A 23,371-nucleotide genomic window follows, 5' to 3' on the forward strand; every position below is an offset into this window, starting at 1 on the left:
GAAATTAGATTGAGGGGGCACCTGAAAGAAAAAAAAAACAATTGCAGCTTTCTACTCATTTACCATACAGTGAAGCAAAGCAGTCAACAAGGCCTACTGCTGAAATTTATTAATTTACTCCCTCTGGCATCTATATAAGTGGGTTATCTAAATATCACCAGATACTTGAGGAAGGCCTCAACAAGAGAGATAAAAACAAACAAAAGGAAAAGCAAAACTTGGAAAAAACAGATACATTGCTGAAGAAAATAGTCAAAGAACCCCTCACTCTAAACCCCATAATTAATATCCTCTCAGACATAAAAAACAATCTACAAAACAAGAATAGAAAACTATAAGGAAGGACATTTGGGGGGGTGGGGAATGTTAGCAGTTGAAAACACAATAACAAAATTTTAACTTAGGGTATAAAAGATCAATTGAGAAAAATCTCAGAAATTTTAACAAACAAAAAATAAGAAGGAAAATAGGGAAGAAGAGGCAGAGAAGATGAAGAGAAAGAAAGAGAGAATGCAAATGAGAAAAAGGTGAATTCGAATATCCTATTAGGAAAGGAACATGGGTGTACCTTGGCCATTAAAAAGAGAAGTAACATTTGTAACTGGTTTTGGATTCACGGAAAAAAACAGGCTACTCTTGTCCAGAGGAAACTAATCTGGGTAGTTGTTTTTTGCAAGAATGGAAGAAGGGTAGAGGGCAGAAATAACTGAAGCCTGTTTCCTGAACCTATGTGTTCCATTTCACATCTCATGAGTACTCTTTTTTGAATAAGATGATCCATCTCTTCTGCGAAGGGTAATTCCAGACAATCTGTGAGAGAGTTCTTGAAGTATTACTTGTAAAGAATGGTTCAGCTCTAATTATAAATGGAGAGGAGTGCCTGGGGGTCTAAGTGGGTTAAGCATCCAACTCTTGATTTCAGCTCATGTCATGATCTCAGGGTTGTGAGATGGAGCCAGAGTTGGGCTCTGCGCTCAGCGAAGAGTCTGCTTGAGATTCTCTCTGTGCCTTCTCCCTGCCCTTCTCTCTCTTTCTCTCCCTCTCTAAAAACAAACAAACAAACAAACAACAAAAAACAATTAGAATTAAATTAGAATTAGAATTAGGAGAAGGAGAAGAAAAAGAAGGAGAATCCTCTTATTTTCAGAGAGCTCTCTGTATCCCAGATCCACTGAGCCAATTCTACAATTACTGAAGACTCAAACTTCTCTGAAGAATGGATTCTGAATTTTCACTCTAATCAAAAATAGGTCTTTCCATAGCACATCATACTGAGATCTATTGCTGTCTCATTTGGAGCTAAAGAGACCTATGTTTTTTATTATCTATGAGCCCAAGGATAAGTACCAAATAAACAAGCAGCTTTTCCCCAAACCTCAAAGCTTAAACTATTTTTATAGGCACAACAGATGGTAAAGTTTAACTTGATTTATCCCTGAGAGGCTGTCCCCTCGGAGAGGGAGTCCGCTTTGCAGAACCGCTGGTAGAGTGCCAAGGGGAAATCAGGACTGGTCCACATGATAAAACAGCTGTAACTGCAGGGTTTGGACCCCAATACACAGTCATGCAGGGGAATAACTGGTGCTCCCTCAACCAGAGAGTGAGTAGAGGAATAAGGCTGACAGCCAAGGTTCTGACATAGCTCACTGCTATCAGCATTATATTCAGGAATTAAAATCAAAGGTATAACTGGAATGGCATGGGACCCAGGCAATCAGAATATGTCCTGGGGTGGATAGAATTATAAAGATTTTTCCCCCAGTTTTCCATCTTCTGGTTATTTGATCAAACAGTAGTCTGGTATTGCTGTGAAATTTATTAAGGTTACTGATCAGCTGACCTTAAAATGGGGATAGTCTCCTGGATTATCTGGGTGGGTTCAATGTAATCACATGAGGCCTAAAAAGCACAAAAGGAAGACAGAAGAGGCAGTAAGAAGGTGCAGCAGAGATGGAGGTCAGACAGATTCCAAGCATAAGGAGAATTCAACCGACAGTCGCTAGCTCTGAGGTATGGGATCCTTGTGGGCAGGCCCCCAGCTGACAGCCAACAAGAAAACTAAAATCTGTCTACAACCACAATGGATTCTTCCAACAATTTGAATGGATTTGAAAGTGGATTATTTCCAGAGCTTCCAGTTATGAACCCAGTTGGCAAAGACTTTGATTCAACCTTGTGAGACCCAGATCAGAGAACTCAGACAAGCCAACCCAGACTGCTGACCTGCACAACCGTGAGATGACAAAGTTATGTTATTTTAAGCTGATAAATCTGTGGCTATTTGTTACAGCAGCAATAAAAATCTAATACAAATGCCCAACCTATCAGTACAACTTGCATGCAATCAACCGCAAACTATCAGCCCTGGCTATGCCATGTAGTGTTTTACCTGAAACTAGTGTTACTGCCCAACTAACTGCTGAAATACAGAAAGTTGTGTGGTGCATATTTCCTCCTACACTGTATCTACAATTAAATAATGTAAAACTAAATGCCTGAATATTTTTTCTCTATGCAGACCATTCCCATTTTGTACACATATTTATTACCAAGGACAAATAGCACTGGATACCTAATAATTTCATATTTAGGGTTGTAACCCACTCAAAGCATTCTAGAGGCTCACATGTTTGATGTAGGAGATTGTTCATAGCATTATGTATATAAATAATAAATTATGGCACAATTATTACATGAAATATTATGCAACCCTTCCATAAATTTTTGAAGGAAAGGATTACTATATATTAAACGAAAGAAGGATACTAAAGTGTATCAACTCAGTCTAATTTTATTATAAATACAAAATACTTGCACATACAAAGAAGACTGGAAACAAATACATTGTATGATAGCGGTCATTAATAGATGGTTGTTATTAGTAATTTTTACATGTTTTTATATATTTTATAAAATGTCTATATTGGGGCACCTGGGTGGCTCAGTCAGTTAAGCGTCTGCCTTCGGCTCACGTCATGATCCCAGCGTCCTGGGATTGAGTCCCACATCGGGCTCTGTGCTCAGCAGGAAGCCTGCTTCTCCCTCTCCCTCTGCCTGCCTGTCTGCCTACTAGAGATCTCTCTCTCTCTCTCTCTCTCTGTCAGATAAATAAATAAAATCTTTAAAAAATAAATAAAATAAATAAAATGTCTATATTATTTACAATTTGATTTTTTTAAAGCAAACAGTCCGTAGAATTGGTTTGCTATGTATACCTATGCCACTAATTCTATATATTACTTGCCAAATTAAACTTTTAGCACTTTGGTTTCCTCATTTTCCAAAATAAATGGAAATCATTATTTTAATGATTATATAGAGAGGCTACATTTATCAAAACTATTTTTTCTTTATTTTTTTAAAGATTTTATTTATTTCAGAGAGAGAGCATAACTGAGGGAGGGGCAGAGGGATAAGCAGACTGCTGAGTAGAGAGCCCAACGTGGGGTTGGATCCCAGGACCCTGATATCATGATCTGAGCCGAGATCATGACCTGAGCAGAAATCAAGGGTCAGATGCTTAACCAACTGAGCTACCCAGGTGCCCCTATCAAAACTACTTTATATCATTAAAATTATATTTTCGCATCTAACTTAAGGCTTAATAAACTCGATGCATAGCAGTTTTAAGTTAGAAAATCTATTCTTTTTTAAAAAAATATTTCACTCTATAAGTAGAAATATAAATAAATGTTTGGGTGGAAGCAAATTTGGTACAATCCTTTTGGAAAGCTTTTTAGCAAGATATGTAAAAAGAATTAAAATGATCAAGCACGTTGACCCTGAAATTTACCTGGTAATTTAGCCTCATAAAATGATTCAAAAGAAAAAAAGGGATAAATGAATATTTAACTCCATTTAAAAGATTTTCTGCCAATATTAGCTTTAAAAAATATAGCATCTATCCTAGATGGTTTGAATTACTCACCTACACACCCCAGATTAAACCTAACTGCTTAATGCTTCAATGTGCATTAACCCTGTAAGTCTAAAGAACGAATTAGAAATTCAATACTCAATGAAGGAACGGTTTGGAATCTCTCTTTTATTTATTTATTTTTTTTTTTTTTTTAAAGATTTTATTTATTTATTTGACACAGAGAGAGAGAGACAGCGAGAGAGGGAACACAAGTAGGGGGAGTGGGAGAGGGAGAAGCAGGCTTTCCGCTGAGCAGGGAGCCCGATGTGGGGCTCGATCCCAGGACCCTGGGATCATGACCTGAGCCGAAGGCAGACGCTTAACGACTGAGCCACCCAGGCACCCCTGGAATCTCTTTACCAAGCTAATAAGCACAAATTACATTCCTTAAAATATCACTATATTTAAGTTATCACACATGGCTATGAAAATTTTTCTTCACTATTATCTCTTATAGATGAATATACAACTAAATAAATAAATGCAATTCCTGCTCTGGTATGAATTTAAAAGATTACCTTGCAAATGAATTTAGTTCACCATCTGAATTTACAAACCTACACTGAACATCAAATAACAAGAAATTTCTTCTTTTTTCCACAAGAGACATAACATCATATTATTATTGGAAAGATCTAGTTTTGTGTGTTCTTCTTTTAGAATGTAGTTAAAATGTTGAATTACCACCAGTACTGAGCTGGCTAAAGTAGAACTAATCTCTAACACAACCATGATACATGGTTGCCATTTTACTACTTGTTGTCAATGTTGATTCCACTGGCAACTTGATTGTAGGTGGTACAAATGAGTAGTAAAATGACAAAAGAGAGAGCAAGCAGAAGGCAAACATGATGCAGTGTAATTAAGTAATTGAGGTTTTATCCATTGATCTTTTTAAATATATAATCTATATGCTGAACTCAGGTTGACATAGGACATATTTATTATAATGCCTTATTGAGGAGCTGAAGGCATTGTTGACCTTCTCTGGGTTTCTGTTTGTAATTTTTTACTTTGTTTTGTTTACATTTGATACTCATAAAAAAGTACGACATGGAAGCTCAGCCTTTGACCCAATAACCAAATATTTGTACTTCATAAGCATGAACGCTTATAATCTGAATATTAAGTTCTTTAGTTAACAGGGTTTCAAATTGTTCCTAGAGTTTCATAAAAGTGTCTCCTCTCTTGTTTTTGCTCCTGATAACATCCAGGGAAGTTTATGCTTTCAACTAACAAAGGTTTAGTCCAATGAACTTGATTCTCCTTCAGGTCTCTCATTACATCCTCATGGTTAATAATCTTGATATTTGCTCATAATTACTTTTGAGCATGGTTAGCAGTAGTTGTAGTTTTTGTTTTTTTAAATCCTAAACTTATTGTTTATATTTTGTTGCCTTGTCTTTTATTCTGCAGACCACTATTTCAATGGTTTCCACTCTACGATTCCAATGAAGTTGCCCTTGCTAAGAATGGTAATGGCCTTTTAAATGTTAGACTCTATGAAAACTATTAAATCTTTAACTGAAAACCGAAACAAATGTAAATTTAAAAAACCTCTTTTGTGGTTAGATTTTCTGGCTTTTCCTTCTAAACCTAATAATAATTCTCTCTTTAGGGGCACGTGGGTGGCTCAGTCATTGGGCATCTGCCTTCGGCTCAGGTCATGATCCCAGAGTCCTGGGATCGAGCCCCGCATCGGGCTCCCTACTCAGCGGGAAGCCTGCTTCTCCCTCTCCCACTCCCCTTGCTTGTGTTCCCTCTCGCTGTGTCTCTGTCAAATACATAAAATCTTTAAAAATAAAAATTTTAAAAATTAAAAAAAATAATTCTCTCTTTAGACAGTCATTTGATATTGGCTAAGTAAGTAGAAATTTTAGGCCCTCAATTCAATCATTTCGTTTTGTTTTGTTGGTTTGGATTTTGAGTAAATGAAAATTATTTGATGTGCGCAAAGTGAAGAATGAAAACAGATAAGCTTATCAGATGGTGACTGATAAACCATAGCTACAAGTGGTAAAACTTGTGAAAAGATTCAGCTCTGTGCCCCTCCCAGGGCAACCTGATACTGCGGAGTGGTCACTCTCACTCTGCCCGAATGAAACACGGGATCCCCACCCACACCCCAGTCTCTGTCTCTCTCTGTATTCTGTCTGAAAAAGGAGAACTACTACATTAGAGGGACCTGGAACTACAGGGTGAGATCCTACTTTCTTTCCACTCTGGTTATATCCACCGACTAGGCTTCAGATTGTGGCATAAGATGATGGGATATGTTTTCTGTTTAGTGACCTCCCTTTCCATCTAGAACTGGGGAGGTGGAAGGCACAATAAATTAGGCATTGTGTTTAACCACAAAGTATATATAAGCACTCTCATCATTGGGTACAAACCAGAGAACATGATCTTGTGACTTACACATAGCACTTGGCCACACAACTGCAACTTCTTTTCCTTCCTGCAGCTTGTGACACCTTTGATTAGTTCCTCATTAAAAGTCTCTTCCACTTCAGTTTTAGAAATATCACACTGTTTTCCCTCTGTCTTCCCTTTTAATTTTTTTTTCTTTTGTCAGGCAAAGGATAAAAAGTCCATGCTCTTTAAACATTGGTGTCGCTTATCTCCATGCTTGACCTGTTCCTCATGCTGCAGTTTCAATGGTGTGAGTCTACCTGTTTTGATAATTTGATTACTGTGCACATTTCTGTTTCTCTCAACAGGGATATCCTAATCAGTTGTCTCCACTTTGTCCCATAGGCATCTCAAACTCAACTAATTTAACTGGTCTCTATCCTAATCTCATTCTGTGATCCTTATCTATATGTGTGCACTACCATCCATTCAATTCTTCAAGATGAAAACATTCTTGCTTTTTTCTTTTTTTTTTTTTTTTTTAAGATTTATTTAGTTATTTGAGAAAGAGAGAGAGAGTGTGCTGGGGGGAAGGGCAGAGGGAGAGGGTGAGAGAGCCTTAAGCAGACTCCATGCTGAGCACAGAGCAGCACATGAGGCTCGATCTCACAACCCTGAGATCACGACCTGAGCTGAAACCAAGAGTCAGACACTTAACCAACTGTGCCACCAGGCACTACAAAAACATTCTTAAAATAATTCTCTTCTCTTTCCCTACCCAAAATCTTACCAAGCACAACCTATTCTTCCTTTTTTCCCCCTTCTTTCTATCCCTAGAATACATTCCCTCCTTTCTAATTTCACTAAACACTACCTCACTGTATTTTTCAGTATTGTATTATTTTATGTCTGGAATTGTCACTAAAATGCTGTCCTTGTTTCCCCTATTCTACAAATCCACACTAATTTTGTTTTTCTAAAGCAAGAACCTAACAGTGTCCTTTTCATACTTAAAATTATGTTATCAACCCACTCTCCATTATCAAACTCAATCTCTTTAGCATAGTATATGAGCCTTTACCTGTGGTCCCTGCCTACCTTCCCCAGGATTGATTAGTTTCGATAATCATAACTGCTATAACCAATTTCAATGGCTTTTCTCAATACAAGCCTATTTCTGGCTTACTTATCAAGGTGGGAGTTTCTAGTCTGTGGGCAGCTCTTATTCATGTGGTGTTTTGGGGCCACAAGATCCTTCTGTTTTGTAGCTCCACCATTTCATAGGGTCTCATCATCTTCAGCATCAAGCCAGTGGGAGGGAACGAGCATGGTGAAGACTCACCTACTTCCTAAGAACCTTGGCTTAGAAGTAATACATTTGTTTCTTCTCACAGCTATTGGCTGCAATTCTGCCACATGGCCACATGTTAGCTGAACACTTATCAGCAACAATTCTATCCCAAGAAAAAGAAAACACAAATTTTGGGGAACAGGTCATTGTCTTTGCATCAACATCAAGAGTTCAACTCCCTATCCTGCCCCCTCTTACACTGCAGCATACTTAACCACTTGTATTCCTGAAAGACACGGAGGCCTCACTTTGCATATGTCTCAGCCTTGTGCTCATGGCTATCTTCTACTCTTCTTTCAAAATTTAGATGAAAAATCTTTTTGTATAGAAAGCCATTACAGAACTCTTATTTCTGGATAAATATCCTCTCTATATGTTCTATATTTTCCTGTTATAAGAGGTGCTTGGAGAATCTTGATAGACTCAGTTATATACATTTTTACTTTTAAAATGCCCATTTCTCTTCTCAGTGGGACTGGAAAAATATGAGTATTTAAAATGAAACCTGACTCATTTGGAGTGATTCTTAATACAAATTTCTGAAAATATTGTTAGTAAGGTAACCGAATTTAAGATTTTATAAACAGTTGTGACCATACATCTGGCAATGTAGAGTTTGTTATGGAGGAACTTTTGGTTTGTTTTTATCTTTAGTAAAAACCTGTAGAAGATGATATAAAAATCTTTTGCTTAATAACGAATTCATTTCCTTATCTTTCTGGGAAGACACCAGATAGCATCTCCCAGCTTGCTTTGCATTTCCATGTGGCCGTTCAACTAAGTTCTAACCAAGGAAATGTTACCAGAAATTATGTGTGTCAATTCCAGGCCTGGCCCATAAAAACTTCCCATGTACAACCAACTTCTCCTTTCTTCTCTCTGCAGACTCAATGTCAAACCCCAGGAAAATCTTGGAAGCCATATCCTAAAGATGCCAGTGCTGCCATTAGCCTGGGTCCTTCAGTCATGCTGTAAAGCAGAGCCCCCACCCCACCAAAGGGGAACACTTCCATTTGGTTGGTCCATCATGTAAAAAGAAAAAAAAAAAAAAACTTTTGGTTGTGTCATTGAAGTTTGGAGGTGGAGGTTGATAATGCCACCAGCATTATCCCAAATAATATGGCTCAATGTTGACAACTAAAGAATTTGTGCTTGGTAATCTAATTGGAAAATTAAAAAATCTTTGCTCAGGTTAATATTTCAACACAGAAAGTTTTGTCCTAATACAAATGAACTTGAAGCACCCAGATGTCAGGACCTTCTCTTGCTGCTTCCACTGTATCAATTGTCCTTGGGGCTGTGGGACTCATGGAGCTAATGTCTATAGCACTTAGCCTAGACAAGAAAACAGAGCTAAGAGCAATGTGGAGAATTTTAGAAAGAATACATTTAAGATCCTCAGTGGTACAATGCTTTTGACTAAAAATATCCTTAAATAGCTTAAATAAAAAGCCTGAATCACAAAGAGCTACAACCGAGGTGTAAAATTGAAAAATCCTACACACCACCATGCAGAAGAGGACAGCAATAAAGAAGCTTGCTTATTTTGAGTACAAAACTGGTAGAAAACAAAAATAAATATCCTTGGCGTGTCCATAACCACAAGCCAACCTTCACAGAATAATCATCTGGAACTATATAAGTCCAGGATCAGTGCTGCAGGTCATCAGTGTCATCAAGTTCTTGAGCTCTTTCCAGAAGAAAATAAGAAGAAAGAAATAAGATTTCAACAAATTTGAGAAAATGGAACTAAGAGTCAGATGTACTAACTATTTTGTAAGACATAGGAAGTTATAAAATGTGTGAAGAAGGATGTAGGACTAAGGAGATTCAATTTACCTCCACAGAATCCCAGAGAGACCGAGCACTTGGTGATGCCAAATAAAGGGGAGGATAAAGTTGAAAATTATAAATTAAAGTGAGGAATGCTTGAAAGCCTATATTCAGAAGCCTATTCACCCCTCCTCATTCACTACCCCATTGAGAGAATATGGAAATGGTATGTACCACCCTAAGCAAGGTGTAGAAGACTTCTGTTTAAAACAGAATGGAAATATCTAGGGACTCAAGAACAATATTCATCAAGGCAGAAAGGTTGAAAAATAACATTGGAAATGGAATCTATTGGGTCTCTACAGTTTTACTGCCCCACCTACAGCAGAAGTTCAGCAGTCAGGAAGCTAAACTGTAAACAGAAGCTTCTGCAAGCACTGAAGACTCTGGGCATCTACTCTGACTACCATAAAAGTGTTAAAACCAAAGATAAGTTTCAGGCCCACCAAGAAGGAAAAAGAGAAGACCCCCACTAAAAGCTGGGTTCATTGAATTACTACCTTGTAACATGAAAGAGAAGTAAACCCCACCATGTAGGAGGGAAGAGCACAGAGAAAACTTACCATCTTGACCTTGGTGCCCGATATTAGAAAGATGGATCTATCTGTCAATGTAAAATCTTTAAGTTATCAATAACAGCATGATTTCAGACAAAATGGACTTTGAAGGAAAAGCAAAATAAAGAGAAACCTCATTATTTATAAGGTTCAATTCACCAGGATAATATAACTACTTTTAGTTTTTGCCTAATTATGTAACCACAAAATATAAGGAAAAAAGTCAAAACAAGAAGAAATAGACAGGGGCACCTGGGTGGCTCAGTTGGTTAAGCCTCTGCCTTCAGCTCAGGTCACAATTCCGGGGTCCTGGGATCAAGCCCCACACATCAGGCTCCCTGCTCAGCAGGGAGCCTGCTTCTCCCTCTCCCTCTGCCCCTCCCCATCATTTGTGCTCTCTCTCTCTCTTTCTCTGTCTGAAGTAAATAAATAAAATCATTAAAAAAAGGAAGAAATAGACAAATCTATCATTATACTGGGAGATATTCCTCTGAATAATTAGTAGAATAAGCAAAGTACCAGCTAAAGTAACAGCATAATTAAGAAACTGACCTAATACAAAAAACACAATATCATATTCAGCAATTGAAGAGTACACTTATTTTTCAAGTATATATAAAATATGTACAAAAAATGGCTGTGTGCAAAAGGGCCATAATGCAAGTCTCAAAAAATTTCAAATGGTTGAAACCATTCACAGCATGTTCTTGGACCACAATACACTATAAATAACAAGAAGATAACTAGAAAACTCTAACTTCTTCACAATTAGGAATAAGCAGATATCAAGATGGAATCATATTGGATGTCCTGATATACAGTAGGCTTTCTAAAATAAGATACAAAACCCAGAGGTCAAAAGTGAAAAACACAGGTGCTTGCTTTGGCGACATATAAACTAAAATTGGAATGATACAGAGAAGATTAGCATGGCCGCTGCACAAGGATGACAAATTCGTGAAGCGTTCCATATTTTTTAAAAAGTGAAAAATACAGTAAAAGATGATTAAAACGAAAGTTGTGAAAGCAACTGTAAATAAGATATAATCCAGAGACCCACTAGGCAAAAAAATCCCTTGTTTAACAAATGAGGGATTCAATCCCCAAAACGTAAAGAGCACAACAAATCAGAAAGTGGAAAAATATCCCAATCCAACAGAAAACTCTGTATTAAATATCAGCCATATCATAGAACAAAATGGTAAAATGTTCAGAAATCCTATGAAAGATTACTCAATGTCACTAACAATTAGAATTAACAAAAACAATAATAAGGTCATACTTACCAATCAGAATAGCAAACATTTAGAATTGATATTCAAGAAGTGGAGAAATGTGGTAAAACAAGCGTTTTCATACTTTATTGGCAGAAGAACACAATGATGGGTTTTCTATAGTGTATACACAAGGATATGTGCAAGGATGATGACTACAGCATAATTTCTAATTATAAAAAAGGAAATAAACTACACGCAGATGATTAGATCAATGAGACCATTCTGTATTAGAGGCAAGGAGATTTCTAAGATGCATCCTAAAGGAGAAAAAAAATGCACCAGAGAACAGTCTGCATGAAACAATCCTCTTTATGGAAAGAAACACTATGTACAGTGTATATCACTCTAAACTTTTCGCATATTTTAACTTCTTTAATCCTCAGAAAAATTTTATGAGATAGATACTACTAACATACCCTCATTTGACAGATTAAAAAAGAGGCACAGAGATTGTAATTTGCACAAAGTCGCAGAGATGAGAAGGGATTCAAACCTAAGTGGCTGGTTTCCTCCTTCCTTTTTCCTTCTTTTCTCAATTTCATTTTCTATTCTCCTCCCTTCTCACACCCTCTTCCTTCCTCCCACGTATTTCTTCTCTTACTAAATCTTCAAGTGTCTGTCGCCTGAATCATGGGAAGAAAAGGGGAGCGAAGGTGCAGAAGGTACGTTTTGCTTTTCTCCATATTCAGCTTTATTGTTTGGAAGATCCTGTGTTACTTTCGTAAATAAGATATTTTAAAGAAAAAAAAATCAATGAATCCTTCAGTTCAGTTTAACAAATATTTGTTTATTGAGCCTGTTTGCCAGTCGGGGGGGCGGTGAATGTGAGAAAAATTAAACATTCTAAACACATCTAGTCAGTTTGACTCTTAAAAGTTGTTAGCAGCGTTTGGGGGAGAATGAGGGTTAGGTAGAGGAGGAGACAGAGGGAAAGACAGAGAATGAGAGAGTGAGAGAGAATAATAGAGACAGAAACAGGGCGGCAAAGACTAAGAGAGCTAAAGAGAAAAAGCACCATGAAGAAAAACAAGCTAGACCCCTCCTCATTTGTACTCTGAACCGCCACTGCTCTCAAGCTTTGAAAGCAACAGAAATCTAAGGGACGTAGATTAAGGACAGAGAAACGGAAGTTCCCGAGAATTTAGTGCCTACAACCCCACCCCGACGGCGGCCACTCCCGTGTTAATGACTTTCAAGTTCTAGCTGGCGTCGACCTCCCAGTTCACTGTTGCCCTTCGCCACAGAACTATCTTTGAAGTCTCTGCTGGGAGCAGGAAAGGGGGGGCAAGGGCAGCACCTCCGCCGTAGCCTGGAGCCCGCAGCGATCACGCCCTCCAGCAGGGACGCAGGCGCTAGGCGACCACAAGTAGGAACCGGGAAACGAAACCCAGAGTTTCGCGGCGCCGAGGTCGTTCGGAGGTTCCCGTACCTCGCCTCGAGGCAGCCTCCGCACAGCGGCAGCCACAGGTGGGTGTGCACCCCGCGCGGGAGCCGCGTGGCTTCCCAGGCAGGGTGCGCGGCGCTGGGGGCGACTAGCGGGGGGCGGGGCGCGAGGGCTGGCGGGCTGTGCTTGCGCTGGGTGGGTGAGTAGAGGGTGGCGGTCGGAGTCCCGGCAGCCCCAGGGAGCGACCCCGGAAGCAGAGCGGCGACTCGGCGGGGCCCCCTCTGGCCCGGCAGGTGTTTCCTGCCCGAAACCTCCTTGCAGGCTCAGTGCCCCCTTAGTACTGTACACCTCTCCGGCCGCGCTGAAGAACCCGGCAAGAACCTGATCCGTGGGTATCTGCCAGCTTACTGGGGAGGGGGGATTAGAAGGGATGATTAATAGACCCTTTTAGCTGTCATTTAACAGTAAGTATTAATTAGGTGTATGGGTGGACCCCAAAACTGTGCTAGCCACTCTGGAACACCAGATGAATTGGAAAGATAGAGGTGGTTTATAGCTTAGAGGCTAAGTCCATTAGCTCAGGAGTCCACCTGCCTGATTTGAATCCTGCCTCTACTAAATTTCTGTGGACTCAGAACGAGTTTCTTCATCTGTCTTCCTTGCCTCATCTTTGAAATTGTGTAAAGATCAAAAAGGAGTTACAAGAGTTAGAGTATGGTATATATTAGTGTAAAGCTATTGGAGCTGTGTCTAGCACTGCCCCAAGTACTCAGTAAGGTTAGCTTTTAATATTTTTAATAGTAAAATCCCTGCTTCTCCAAGATTATTATCTGCTTCCCGTGTGGTTTTATTTATACAGCTATTCCTGGAAGTCCTAGAATGCCTACTTCCCAGTTCCAAGAACAGGCAGGCATTGTTTCTCCTAGTTTAGCAGTTTGAGAAACATTAGTACAAGTGTCACTTAGTGGGAATTGTCAAGCGATTCATGATTTCCTTTTTCATCATTGAACTTTCTTAACACCAGAAGTTTCTCTTAATACCATGCCCGCAAGTATGACAACTGCAAGGCTTTGAACACTGAATAGACGCAGGGAATGAAGAATGCATGAAAAGGGAAATGAGTGGATTTCTGCAGTTGGATAGAAAAGTGACATGTAAAATAAGTGGTTGGATCAGAGACTAAGCAACCTTCACATTTGTAAGGGAGCTGTTCCTTGTGACCGAAAGGAGTGAAATAATACTGTACAGATCTTGTTCAGTCAACAAGCACCCATTAAGTGCCTTGTCCTGGACAAGACAGGCCATATTCTGGCCCTTAAGATCATAGAATGCAGGTAGAGAGACATTAAATGAGTAAGAACTGTCCCTGTACACTTCTCTATCCTCATGTCTGATGATCTCTCCTTCTTTTTTTTCTGTAATCCACAAACCTCTCATTTCCTTAAGGGAGTCAAGCTCCCTCTAGCCACAGGCCTTCTTCCTGTTCCCTCTGTCTATAATTCCTCACTTCCCCAACCCCCACCCATGGCCTGGCTGATTTTAGACTTCCTTTGGCTCTCAGATTCAGTGGAAGTTAGGGACATAGAATTCTGTCATTGTCTTTAGAGCAGTAACATTTTGCTAAAATAATTCAGAACATATATCCACATCTTGGGACTCAGAAAAATGTTAACTGGTTTGTTCTTAAACAATTAAGAAGTAAATGTGTATAAATAATTCAAATCTAGTTTGTGCCTAGTTTATAGGCATAGTAGTCTTAGGATCTTCCGAAATTAGGGATGCTTCCCTTGGGTTCCAGATTGTACATTAATATTTTTTAAAGCAATAAGATAGAAATTTCAGGACCCCAAGAAATGGGTCTAGGATTTTACTGTAATATGAGTTGTGGAGCCATGACTGATGTCACTTGCAATATTTCTCTTCCCTGATGGAAGAGGTTTATAATTTTCAAATAGCCCAGAGCAACAATGGGCCTTATGGTGTCTGATAGAATAATTTTACCAGAGATACACATAAATGAATATAGTATATGATGCACTAATCTCCTCAGAAGCTCTCATTTAACAGAATTAGGAAGAAGTGTGTGGTAATCAGATTATAATTTGAAGTTATGTATTTGTCCTGAGGTAATTAAGATTCCAGTGGTACAATATATTTGACTTCCTTAGAGACTTTTTTTCTTTTAGTACAGGATAAATATGATGTTCTCTTTCTTGGAAGTTTTTCTAGGATTTGTTTCTTAGTAAGAGTAGTGGGGGCATTATTTAAAAGTTACTGTGTTAATTAATTAATTAATTAATTCACCCAGGACTCAGCCTAGTCATTTCCAAAACTGAGAGACATTACCTCTTGTTAATAGACCCTTAAGTTTGAGAAAATCAAAAGATCTTTAAAACAGCAAACAAGAGTGGACAGGGTGACATGGTGAGTATCATCCTTATTCCACAAGTGCTTTATTTTACTTGGCACACATACAGGTACAACTGTCACTTAACATTTTATACCTGAACTTATACCATTTTTCATGCTTGAGATACTGTGTAATTGCAAAAATTCTAAAACCTACAGCACAATGAGGACCCAGATTTTGTTTTGTAGTAGTTTTGCCATCAGGGATTTATTCTCACAACTCTGTAATTTAAGACTCAAAATAATGTAACCAAATAGGAAAGAAAAGAACAAATACGGACAAATAAGCTCTGCTTTAGTCTGTTTAGTTTCCTTTCCTTGGATCTCTGTACAAGAAGTTTTGCCTTATGTGTTAATTGTAATTAGCAGGCAGAAAGGGGGTTGGGATTTTAAGTGGAGAGATCAGGGGAAAAGGGTTCAACGAACTGGAAGGTAGAAGCACTGAATGCAATGTTTTTATTATTGTTGTTGTTGTTGTTATTGTTATTATTTTCTGTAGAAATAGCCAAACACGAAGTTTTGGTCCAATTGTCATGATGCTGCAGCTATGACAACCCCCGAGAGTGGGTTCTCTGGCTAAAAGTGTATCTTGAAACATAGAACAAAGGGTCAGGCCTTTTCAGATTTACTGTTCAAGTTGGGCAGAACATATCCACAGAACTTGGAATCCACAGCTATTTGCAGTAGTGTGATCCGATAGCTAACCCGTCTGTCCTGGTGAACCATGTCTAGAGCCCAGACCTAAGGCTGATGCTGGATCACACACTCCTTTTGTATAGATTGGAAGGTTCCAGTTTTGGAGTTTAATTTGGTTGCAATGTAGAGTCTTAAGATCACAGTGTTTTCTTTTTGGCTTTCTGCCTCATAGGACCCTCTCTCCACAAAGGTTTGTAGAAAATGTCCACCATCCTTGGGTGACCCACAACTTCTTAAGTTGTACTCAGAACCACATCAACGGGGAATGGGATCAAGACCAAAGGGTTTAAATGACCATTCTGGTAGATGAGATGAATAGAAGAATATCCTATGTGTATGTATAGTTTCAGAATATCTTATTTCAATAGTCATATTTGGCCTGTAAATTTGTAGACAATGTAGTAATATCAGGTCTTCTTTTTCAGAGCTCTTTAAATCATGGAAAAACAAAGTAAGTAATTTAATCGTTTTATAATGTTAAATCTGTTGTTAATATGTTCTTTGTCATAGTGTTTTATTCAGTTTCTGAAAAGATATAATTTCCTTTGTTTTGTTTATGCTTCAGAACCCAGAGTCTAGTTCATTGTTTTGACTGTAGAGACAATCTACACATATATTCACTATTACTAAGTTTTCCTCTAAAAATAATAATAATAATAAAAAACTTAGATAAGCCTAAGGAATTTTAGTCTTACTGGGAAATATGTTATATAATTTATACTATATTCCATCTAGATCAGTTTTTCCCTTTTAATGTGCACTTTATATACATAAACATTATTTAACTCAAATTAACAGATAATAAATTAGTATGTCAGTCCGTTGTAATAAAATCTTCAGATATGTCCTTGCTATATATTTCATAACATTCACATGTGAACAGGTTTAAATAAATACCAATCGTATGTTATGGCTTTTTACTATCAAGAAAATTCTAGGGGTGCCTGTGTGGCTCAGTCAGTTAAGCGGCCAACTCTGGATTTCAGCTCAGGTCATGATCTCAGAATCATGGGATCAAGCCCCTCATTGGGCTCCATGCTTAGCATGGAGTCTGCTTTCCCTCTCCCTCTGCTCTTCCCCTTTCTCTCTCTCTCTCTTTCTATCTCTCTTGTTCTATCTCTAAAATAAATAAATAAATAATAAATAAATAAATCAATAAATAATTCTATCTTGAAAAAAAAAGGAAAATTCTAAATAAGATGGGTATTGACCAAACATATAATAAAAGACTTTGTCTTTTTTTAAAATCTAAAGTTCTGAAGAGAAAAACAATATATATGGGGGAAAGTGTGAAAAACAAAATCCTGTTTTGTGAGAAGATTTATATTCTGTTTATTTTTGTTTAGATACCAAAGAGACATTTATCTCTCACCACAATGTCAGCCTTGCTAGATACATTAGATACTCTGTAGGACTAGAAACCTCAGCTTTCCTTCATGAAGTTTCATGATCTTCTCTTAATGTTTGCTATATTAATTTAATTTTACTTACAAAACTTTTTAAATGTACATTGTTACACTATTACACTGCTAAATCTGCTGCAGCATTAGGATGCTTCAGATCACTTTAGAAACATTCTTTTGGCCAAGGTCATAGTCACCTTTTAACTGTTCATCTTCGTATATATAATTGTGTGTGTGTGTAAATGTGCATAAATAGGAATAAAATGTATATAAGTATGTAAATATATATAGAAGTAAAAATTAAATTTCTTTATAACATGACATTCCTATGATATCTGTAAATTATTTTAAGTTCCATTTCACAAATGCAGAAATTCATTCATCATTCATATGCTCTTTGGTCTATTTAACCACTTCCCCATTTGCTTGTTTTCCCTTTATATGAATTTCTGCTGAAATTCCTAAAACTGGGATCAACACTCTGGAGCCAAAACCGCAGAGATTATGAGCTTCTAATTTCTTGAATCTATCAGCTCCTAGATATGTATATGTATTTACTATTGTTCAAATAATGGTACCTATTAAGAGGTGCCAAAATGTGACATATCATTCAAGAGTAGATCTGTTAGTCAGACTTGCAGTGTGTTTTCTTGAGATCTGGTAAGTGTGATCCCACTCAGGTTGGGAGTGGGAGCTGTGGGCAGGGCCTTGAGAGCTAGAGAGCTAAGAGGTAGGCCACCCACTTGAAGCCAACAAACAAGGGAATGGTTGGGATGGAATGACCTGTGGTAATTCAGAGATCTGTAATAAATCAGGGTATGTTGCACCATCTGGGAAAAGCCCAGATGGAAGTAGAGGATTCTTTGTTACCTGAATTTGCACAGTCTTCATGGACTCCGTTCTGCTGAATGTATTATGAAACCAATTGAATGGAGGAGGAGGGTGGCTCACAATCCAGCTTTCCTACTGAAACCACATGAGTTGAGTGGTCTTTGAAGGCCTATGGTAAAGAAGTACATAGAAAATATATCAGATTGAAAGTCTGACTTACTTTTTCTTCTGTATTAATGCCATGCCCTCATCATTCAGTAAGAAACTATTTTGAATTTATAGTTAGCAAGCCGTAATGAAACACGGTTTAAGTGGAGTGTCCACTAGACCCTAAGTTGCATGAAGACAGAGGCAGTATCGCGTCAGAGCTCAACTCAGAGGCAAGATAGGAGGTGTTCAGCAAATACTTATTGTCTGACTGGGATGGCTACTAAATAAGTGACTAGAAAACATATAAGTTAGTTTTTTGTAATTCAGTCAGTTATGATTTTTATAGGTCAAAATCAGTCAAATATTAGGAATTTCCTATGGTTCAACCTTATTGGGATAGTTGCAGAGTAAGCATAAAAAGGATATTTAAATACTGAAATGTATGCATTATTTTACATATTTTTAAAATAATTCTTACAGTAGTAATTATGGATATCTTTGAAATCATCCATAATCTTTCCATTACGATCCCTACATCTTTCTTCACTGTATGTGGTTTTAAAACACTGTTTTCCTAATACCAACAGAATCAAAATATGGAAGTGAACATTCATCAGGCATATTTGAAAACTAGAAATTCAGCTTCAGCCACTCAGCTGTCTCATTTTATCCAAAAAGGAATTTGTTTGAAACAGAATTCTACTGCAAATTAAGTTTGATAGCAAGCATTGCTTTTGTTGAGTGAAGAATTCACCTTACCAATTTTAGTACAGCACAAGATCATATAAATGAAAATTATTTAAGGACAATGTATTTTTCTTTCTGACATATATTTTATTAAAGTAGATATATGTTTACCTCTCCCTGAATTGCAGATGGACAAATGAATGCTCCTCATCCAGGAACAAATTTACTGCCTAGACATCTCCCTGAATATCCTTCAGCAGCATTCCAAGGTAAAACATTTGTTTAAAGAATAAAAACTCCCAATTTTTCAATTATTGATATTCCCCAAAGGGTGTATGTGTCTGCCTGTCTGTGTGTGTATATTTTAGTAGTGTCTTTGACTCAAAGTGCAATAATGAAATTGGCAGCCTAGTTCTTGGTTTTTTTGCTTGACTATGTATTCTCATAAATAACATAAATGTAATTTTTACTTATACAGGATAATAAAGATGTAGAGTCAATAAAAACAGTAGTGAGTTTACATTTAGCAAATAAAGTTTGACATAAATTAAACCCCAAAATACACATTTTAAGTAAAAGATTTAATTGATTCTTCATCTCTGAAAATTGTCATCATGTAATCACATTTAGGAGATTTATCCCTGAGTATTTTTGAGTCAGATATTAGCTGAGGGTAATTGTGTACAGTGAGGGTCACAGAAAAGAGGTGACTGCTTAAAACTGGAAGCTATAAATAATAAAAATGCAGCTGCCTGGGAATAATTCTCATTTTCATTTTGTATTTGCTTTTGTATACATCCTGAATCATGCCTTACATCTAAGAAAAGCAGTTGAATCATATCACTCCATACTAGGGAATACATTTTTCCCTTTGAACCAATGAATAGAAGACTTAAGAGATTTTCATTTAGACAAATGCAGTTATCAAAATTACTAGAACTTTACTAAATGGCAAAGTTCATGGTGCACCCAGATTTACAATTAGTCTGGCTACTACCATCTTGAGAGACCATCCTGGGGATTTAGGATCAAAAGGAATCAGGTTTTGGGGCGCCTGGGTGGCTCAGTCGTTAAGCGTCTGCCTTCGGCTCAGGTCATGATCCCAGGGTCCTGGGATCGAGCCCCGCATCGGGCTCCCTGCTCGGCGGGAAGCCTGCTTCTCCCTCTCCCGCTCCCCCCGCTTGTGTTCCCTCTCTCACTGTGTCTCTCTCTGTCAAATAAATAAATAAAATCTTTAAAAAAAAAAAAAAAAAAGGAATCAGGTTTGGACAGAAGGGTATATCTGGTTTGTTTTCTCCTCTGAGCAAATATATCTGCTTGGGAACTAAATGGCCTGTTTAATTGTCTAGCCAAAAACTTCCCAGTAGGGCCTGGATCTCAGCCAGATGTTTGCAGTTATAAGAATGTGAGCTAGAAAATCTCTAAGGTTATAGTTCTCAAGAGTGCCTGCACTTAAGTAGTACTTGGAAGCTCTTAAAAACACTATACCAGGGCACTAGCCCAGGAAAATTAAAGCAGAAGCTCAGGTAGTGGGACCCAAGGGTTAGTAATTTTTTTAATTTCCCAGGTAATTCTAATGTGCTGCCAGGGCTGAGGATTGCTGCTCTGAATTCTTATATGATGACTGTTTGAAGAATTATTAGGAAGCTGTAATATTCATCCAAGGCACTTGGAGAATGATTTAATCCACCCCACAGATAATTAAAAATGGGTGATACATAATTAAATTTAGTTATAATCAGACTTGAGAGTTTGTGAGAAAAATAACTTAATTTCATTTCTCAAGTCCAAGGCCACATATAGTTCAGGTCTTAATATGACAATGATGCTAACAGTAGTGATAGTTTAAAATTGAGAGCTCACTGGGGAGGGTATGTGTTCTGGTAAGCGCTGTGAATTGTGCAAGACTGTTGAATCTCAGATCCGTACCTCTGAAACAAATAATGCAATACATGTTAAGAAAGAAAAAAAGAAGAAGAAGAATGTAGCAGGAGGGGAAGAATGAAGGGGGGGAAATCGGAGGGGGAGACGAACCATGAGAGACGATGGACTCTGAAAAACAAACTGAGGGTTCTAGAGGGGAGGGGGGTGGGAGGATGGGTTAGCCTGGTGATGGGTATTGAGGAGGGCACGTTCTGCATGGAGCACTGGGTGTTATGCACAAACAATGAATCATGGAACACTATATCTAAAACTAATGATGTAATGTATGGGGATTAACATAACAATAAAAAAATTAAAAAAAAAATTGAGAGCTCACTGTGCATAATGTAGATTCACTCATTTAATTCTCAATCTTATGAGGTAAATACTATTAATTGTCCCCATTATGCAGGTGGGAAAAAGGCATAGAGAGGATGTATCAGGCTTCAAGTTCTGGGTTCTATACTTAATAGTTGTGTGGTGGTTCAAACAACTTGCTCTATACCTCTAAGCCTCAGTTCTTTTTTTTTTTTTAAGATTTTATTTATTTATTTGAGAGTGAGAGAGAGAGAGCATGAGCAGCGGCAGAGGGAGAGGGGGAGGGAGGAGCAGACTCCCCGCTGAGCAGGGAGCCCAATGTGGGGCTCTATCCCCGGACCCTGGGATCACTACCCGAGCTGAAGGCAGATGCCCAACCGACTGAGCCATCCAGGTGCCCTAAAGCCTCAGTTCTTATCCATAAAATGGGGCTAATATTTTCCAATTCAGTTTTGTTTGGAGATTGAATGAGAGTATATGTAAAACACCTAGTACAATGATTTACAAATAATAAGTGACAAATATTTGTTGACTATTATACTAATAATATATTAAATCAATTGGACTTTATACAAATGAAAATATTATCCAAATTTCAGGTAATTCTGTATGCTTAATTCATTGATTTGTGAAATAATCAACTACCCTCTCCAAGAGTCTTGAGAAGATTGGAAATATGCTAATAATGTAACCTATGAACTCATATATCCCCATTTGGTTTGCCTGTGATCTGATCTTTGCACTGTAGCCAGTGATCTTTAAAAATGCTTATCTGTTCATATTACAGACAATATTCAATGCGTACATCATTGGTTTTTTGTTGCTTTTATGATAAAGGCCAAAATGCTTAATTTGGTTCACCAGACCTGAGGGTTCCCCTGCATTCTCTTTAACTGTCTCTTAAGCCTGACTCTCTGCTATTCAAGTCGACGTGCCTTTTTACAGATGAGTAGAAACCCTGTATGTGTTGCTGTCCCAGGGCTTCTCTGTGAAACCTTTTTCCCTATGCCCCTAGTTTACTCAATTCCTTTGTATCCTTTAGATCTCAGCTGAAAGGTGGTCCTCAGGGAAGCTGTCCCAACTCCTTCCTTTTCTCTCTCCCCATCCCAACACTTTCTTTTGGCATATATAGTCATAAAAATCTGGTCCCTTCTTTCAAAGAGCTTGTCTTCGACTCTCGTTAATCAACTGATCATACTGGTGTTGTGGATCCCTAGAGTAAAGAATAAATATAAAGTTATCTTCCCCATTAGGCAGTGAGGGAAGGGATTGCATCTGCATTTCTCATTTTAAATCCCAGTGCTCAGCACTCCTAAAAACTTTGTAAGATATAAATCGGATTATGGAACTCACTTGTCTACTTAAAATCCTCAAAGGCCTGTCAATCACACTTGGAATAAAATCTAAACTCCTTATGAATGGGCTCCCTAGATGAACTGCTCCTATTTCTTCACTGATAGCAGTTTCTACTCTTCCTCTCCTTTATGATGTTTCTTTCTCAAACATGCCAAATTCATTCCTAAAGTCGAAGATTTTTGCATTTGGTTTTCCTTCCTCTTGAACATTTCTCACCAGATCTTCACACAAAGCTTTTCCTTCCTCATATTCTAGATCTCAACAGAGGTTTTTTTTTTTTCTATCTAAAGTAACTAGTTGATACCTTTCCCTCTCCACCATGCATTTTCTCTATGAGTTCAATCTGAAATCTTTTAAAAAGAATTTATTTACTTTTTCCCAAAAGTTGCCCTATAAGCATCCTGAGGACAGATTACCTTGTTGATAGCTGTGTCCTCTGATTCTAGACCAGAGCCAGTGACATTGTACAACATTGGTAAATACTTATTTATTCTAAGAAGGAATGAATTATAAAAACTATATTTAAAAGGTATTAGTATGAGATTTAGTCTCTCTTCTAAATCTTTTTATAATGATGTATGTATTTTGCCATCAATGATTTTTTTAAAAATATTTATAAATTATATAATCTAAGAATAAATTTTACATAGCCTTTCCTGTTAAAATATTATGGAACACATTCCTTTGAAATTATATTCCATTCCTGTGGGATTGCTACTCTGTGCACTATTCATGTAAGCTTATGAAGCTTCATTGTAATCACAGATTCACGTGGAATACAGAATATACATCTATTAAATTTTTTCCTCTCCTGTGCTTATTAAATACCTAAGACAAGTTTGCCTATTGTAACTTTTTCCCTTCCTTGGTTCTCAAATTGTATTTTTCAGAGTGCTGAGAGCAGTAAATTATGAAATTTAAATTT

General features: G+C 37.7%; 1 protein-coding gene and 1 non-coding gene across 9 annotated transcripts in view; both read left to right on the forward strand.

Annotated features, from left to right (window-relative positions):
• The first annotated feature begins 10,886 nt into the window (after positions 1-10,886).
• LOC116635352 lies at positions 10,887-10,989 on the forward strand. The gene has a single exon (XR_004300141.1). It is a non-coding gene; the product is annotated as a U6 spliceosomal RNA (small nuclear RNA).
• An 878-nt stretch (positions 10,990-11,867) lies between these two features.
• The window catches only part of PLSCR1 (phospholipid scramblase 1), a 29,885-nt gene continuing 18,381 nt past the window's right edge, over positions 11,868-23,371 (forward strand). The window contains exons 1-5 of one of the 8 annotated variants that reach the window (XM_032408501.1): positions 11,868-11,951; positions 12,534-12,756; positions 15,951-16,112; positions 16,204-16,229; positions 19,038-19,118. In XM_032408501.1, coding sequence (XP_032264392.1) covers positions 16,217-16,229; positions 19,038-19,118 — 94 coding nt within the window. In that variant the 5' untranslated portion in view covers positions 11,868-11,951; positions 12,534-12,756; positions 15,951-16,112; positions 16,204-16,216. Of the gene's footprint in view, positions 11,952-12,533; positions 12,757-12,822; positions 13,062-15,950; positions 16,113-16,203; positions 16,230-19,037; positions 19,119-23,371 lie in introns of those variants that run through there. The other 7 variants (XM_032408497.1, XM_032408499.1, XM_032408500.1 and 4 more) reach the window with 7 other exon arrangements.

The sequence above is a fragment of the Phoca vitulina genome, unplaced genomic scaffold (genome assembly GCF_004348235.1).
Source record: "Phoca vitulina isolate PV1807 unplaced genomic scaffold, GSC_HSeal_1.0 scaffold10, whole genome shotgun sequence".
In the NCBI taxonomy this organism is placed as follows: Eukaryota; Metazoa; Chordata; class Mammalia; order Carnivora; family Phocidae; genus Phoca; species Phoca vitulina.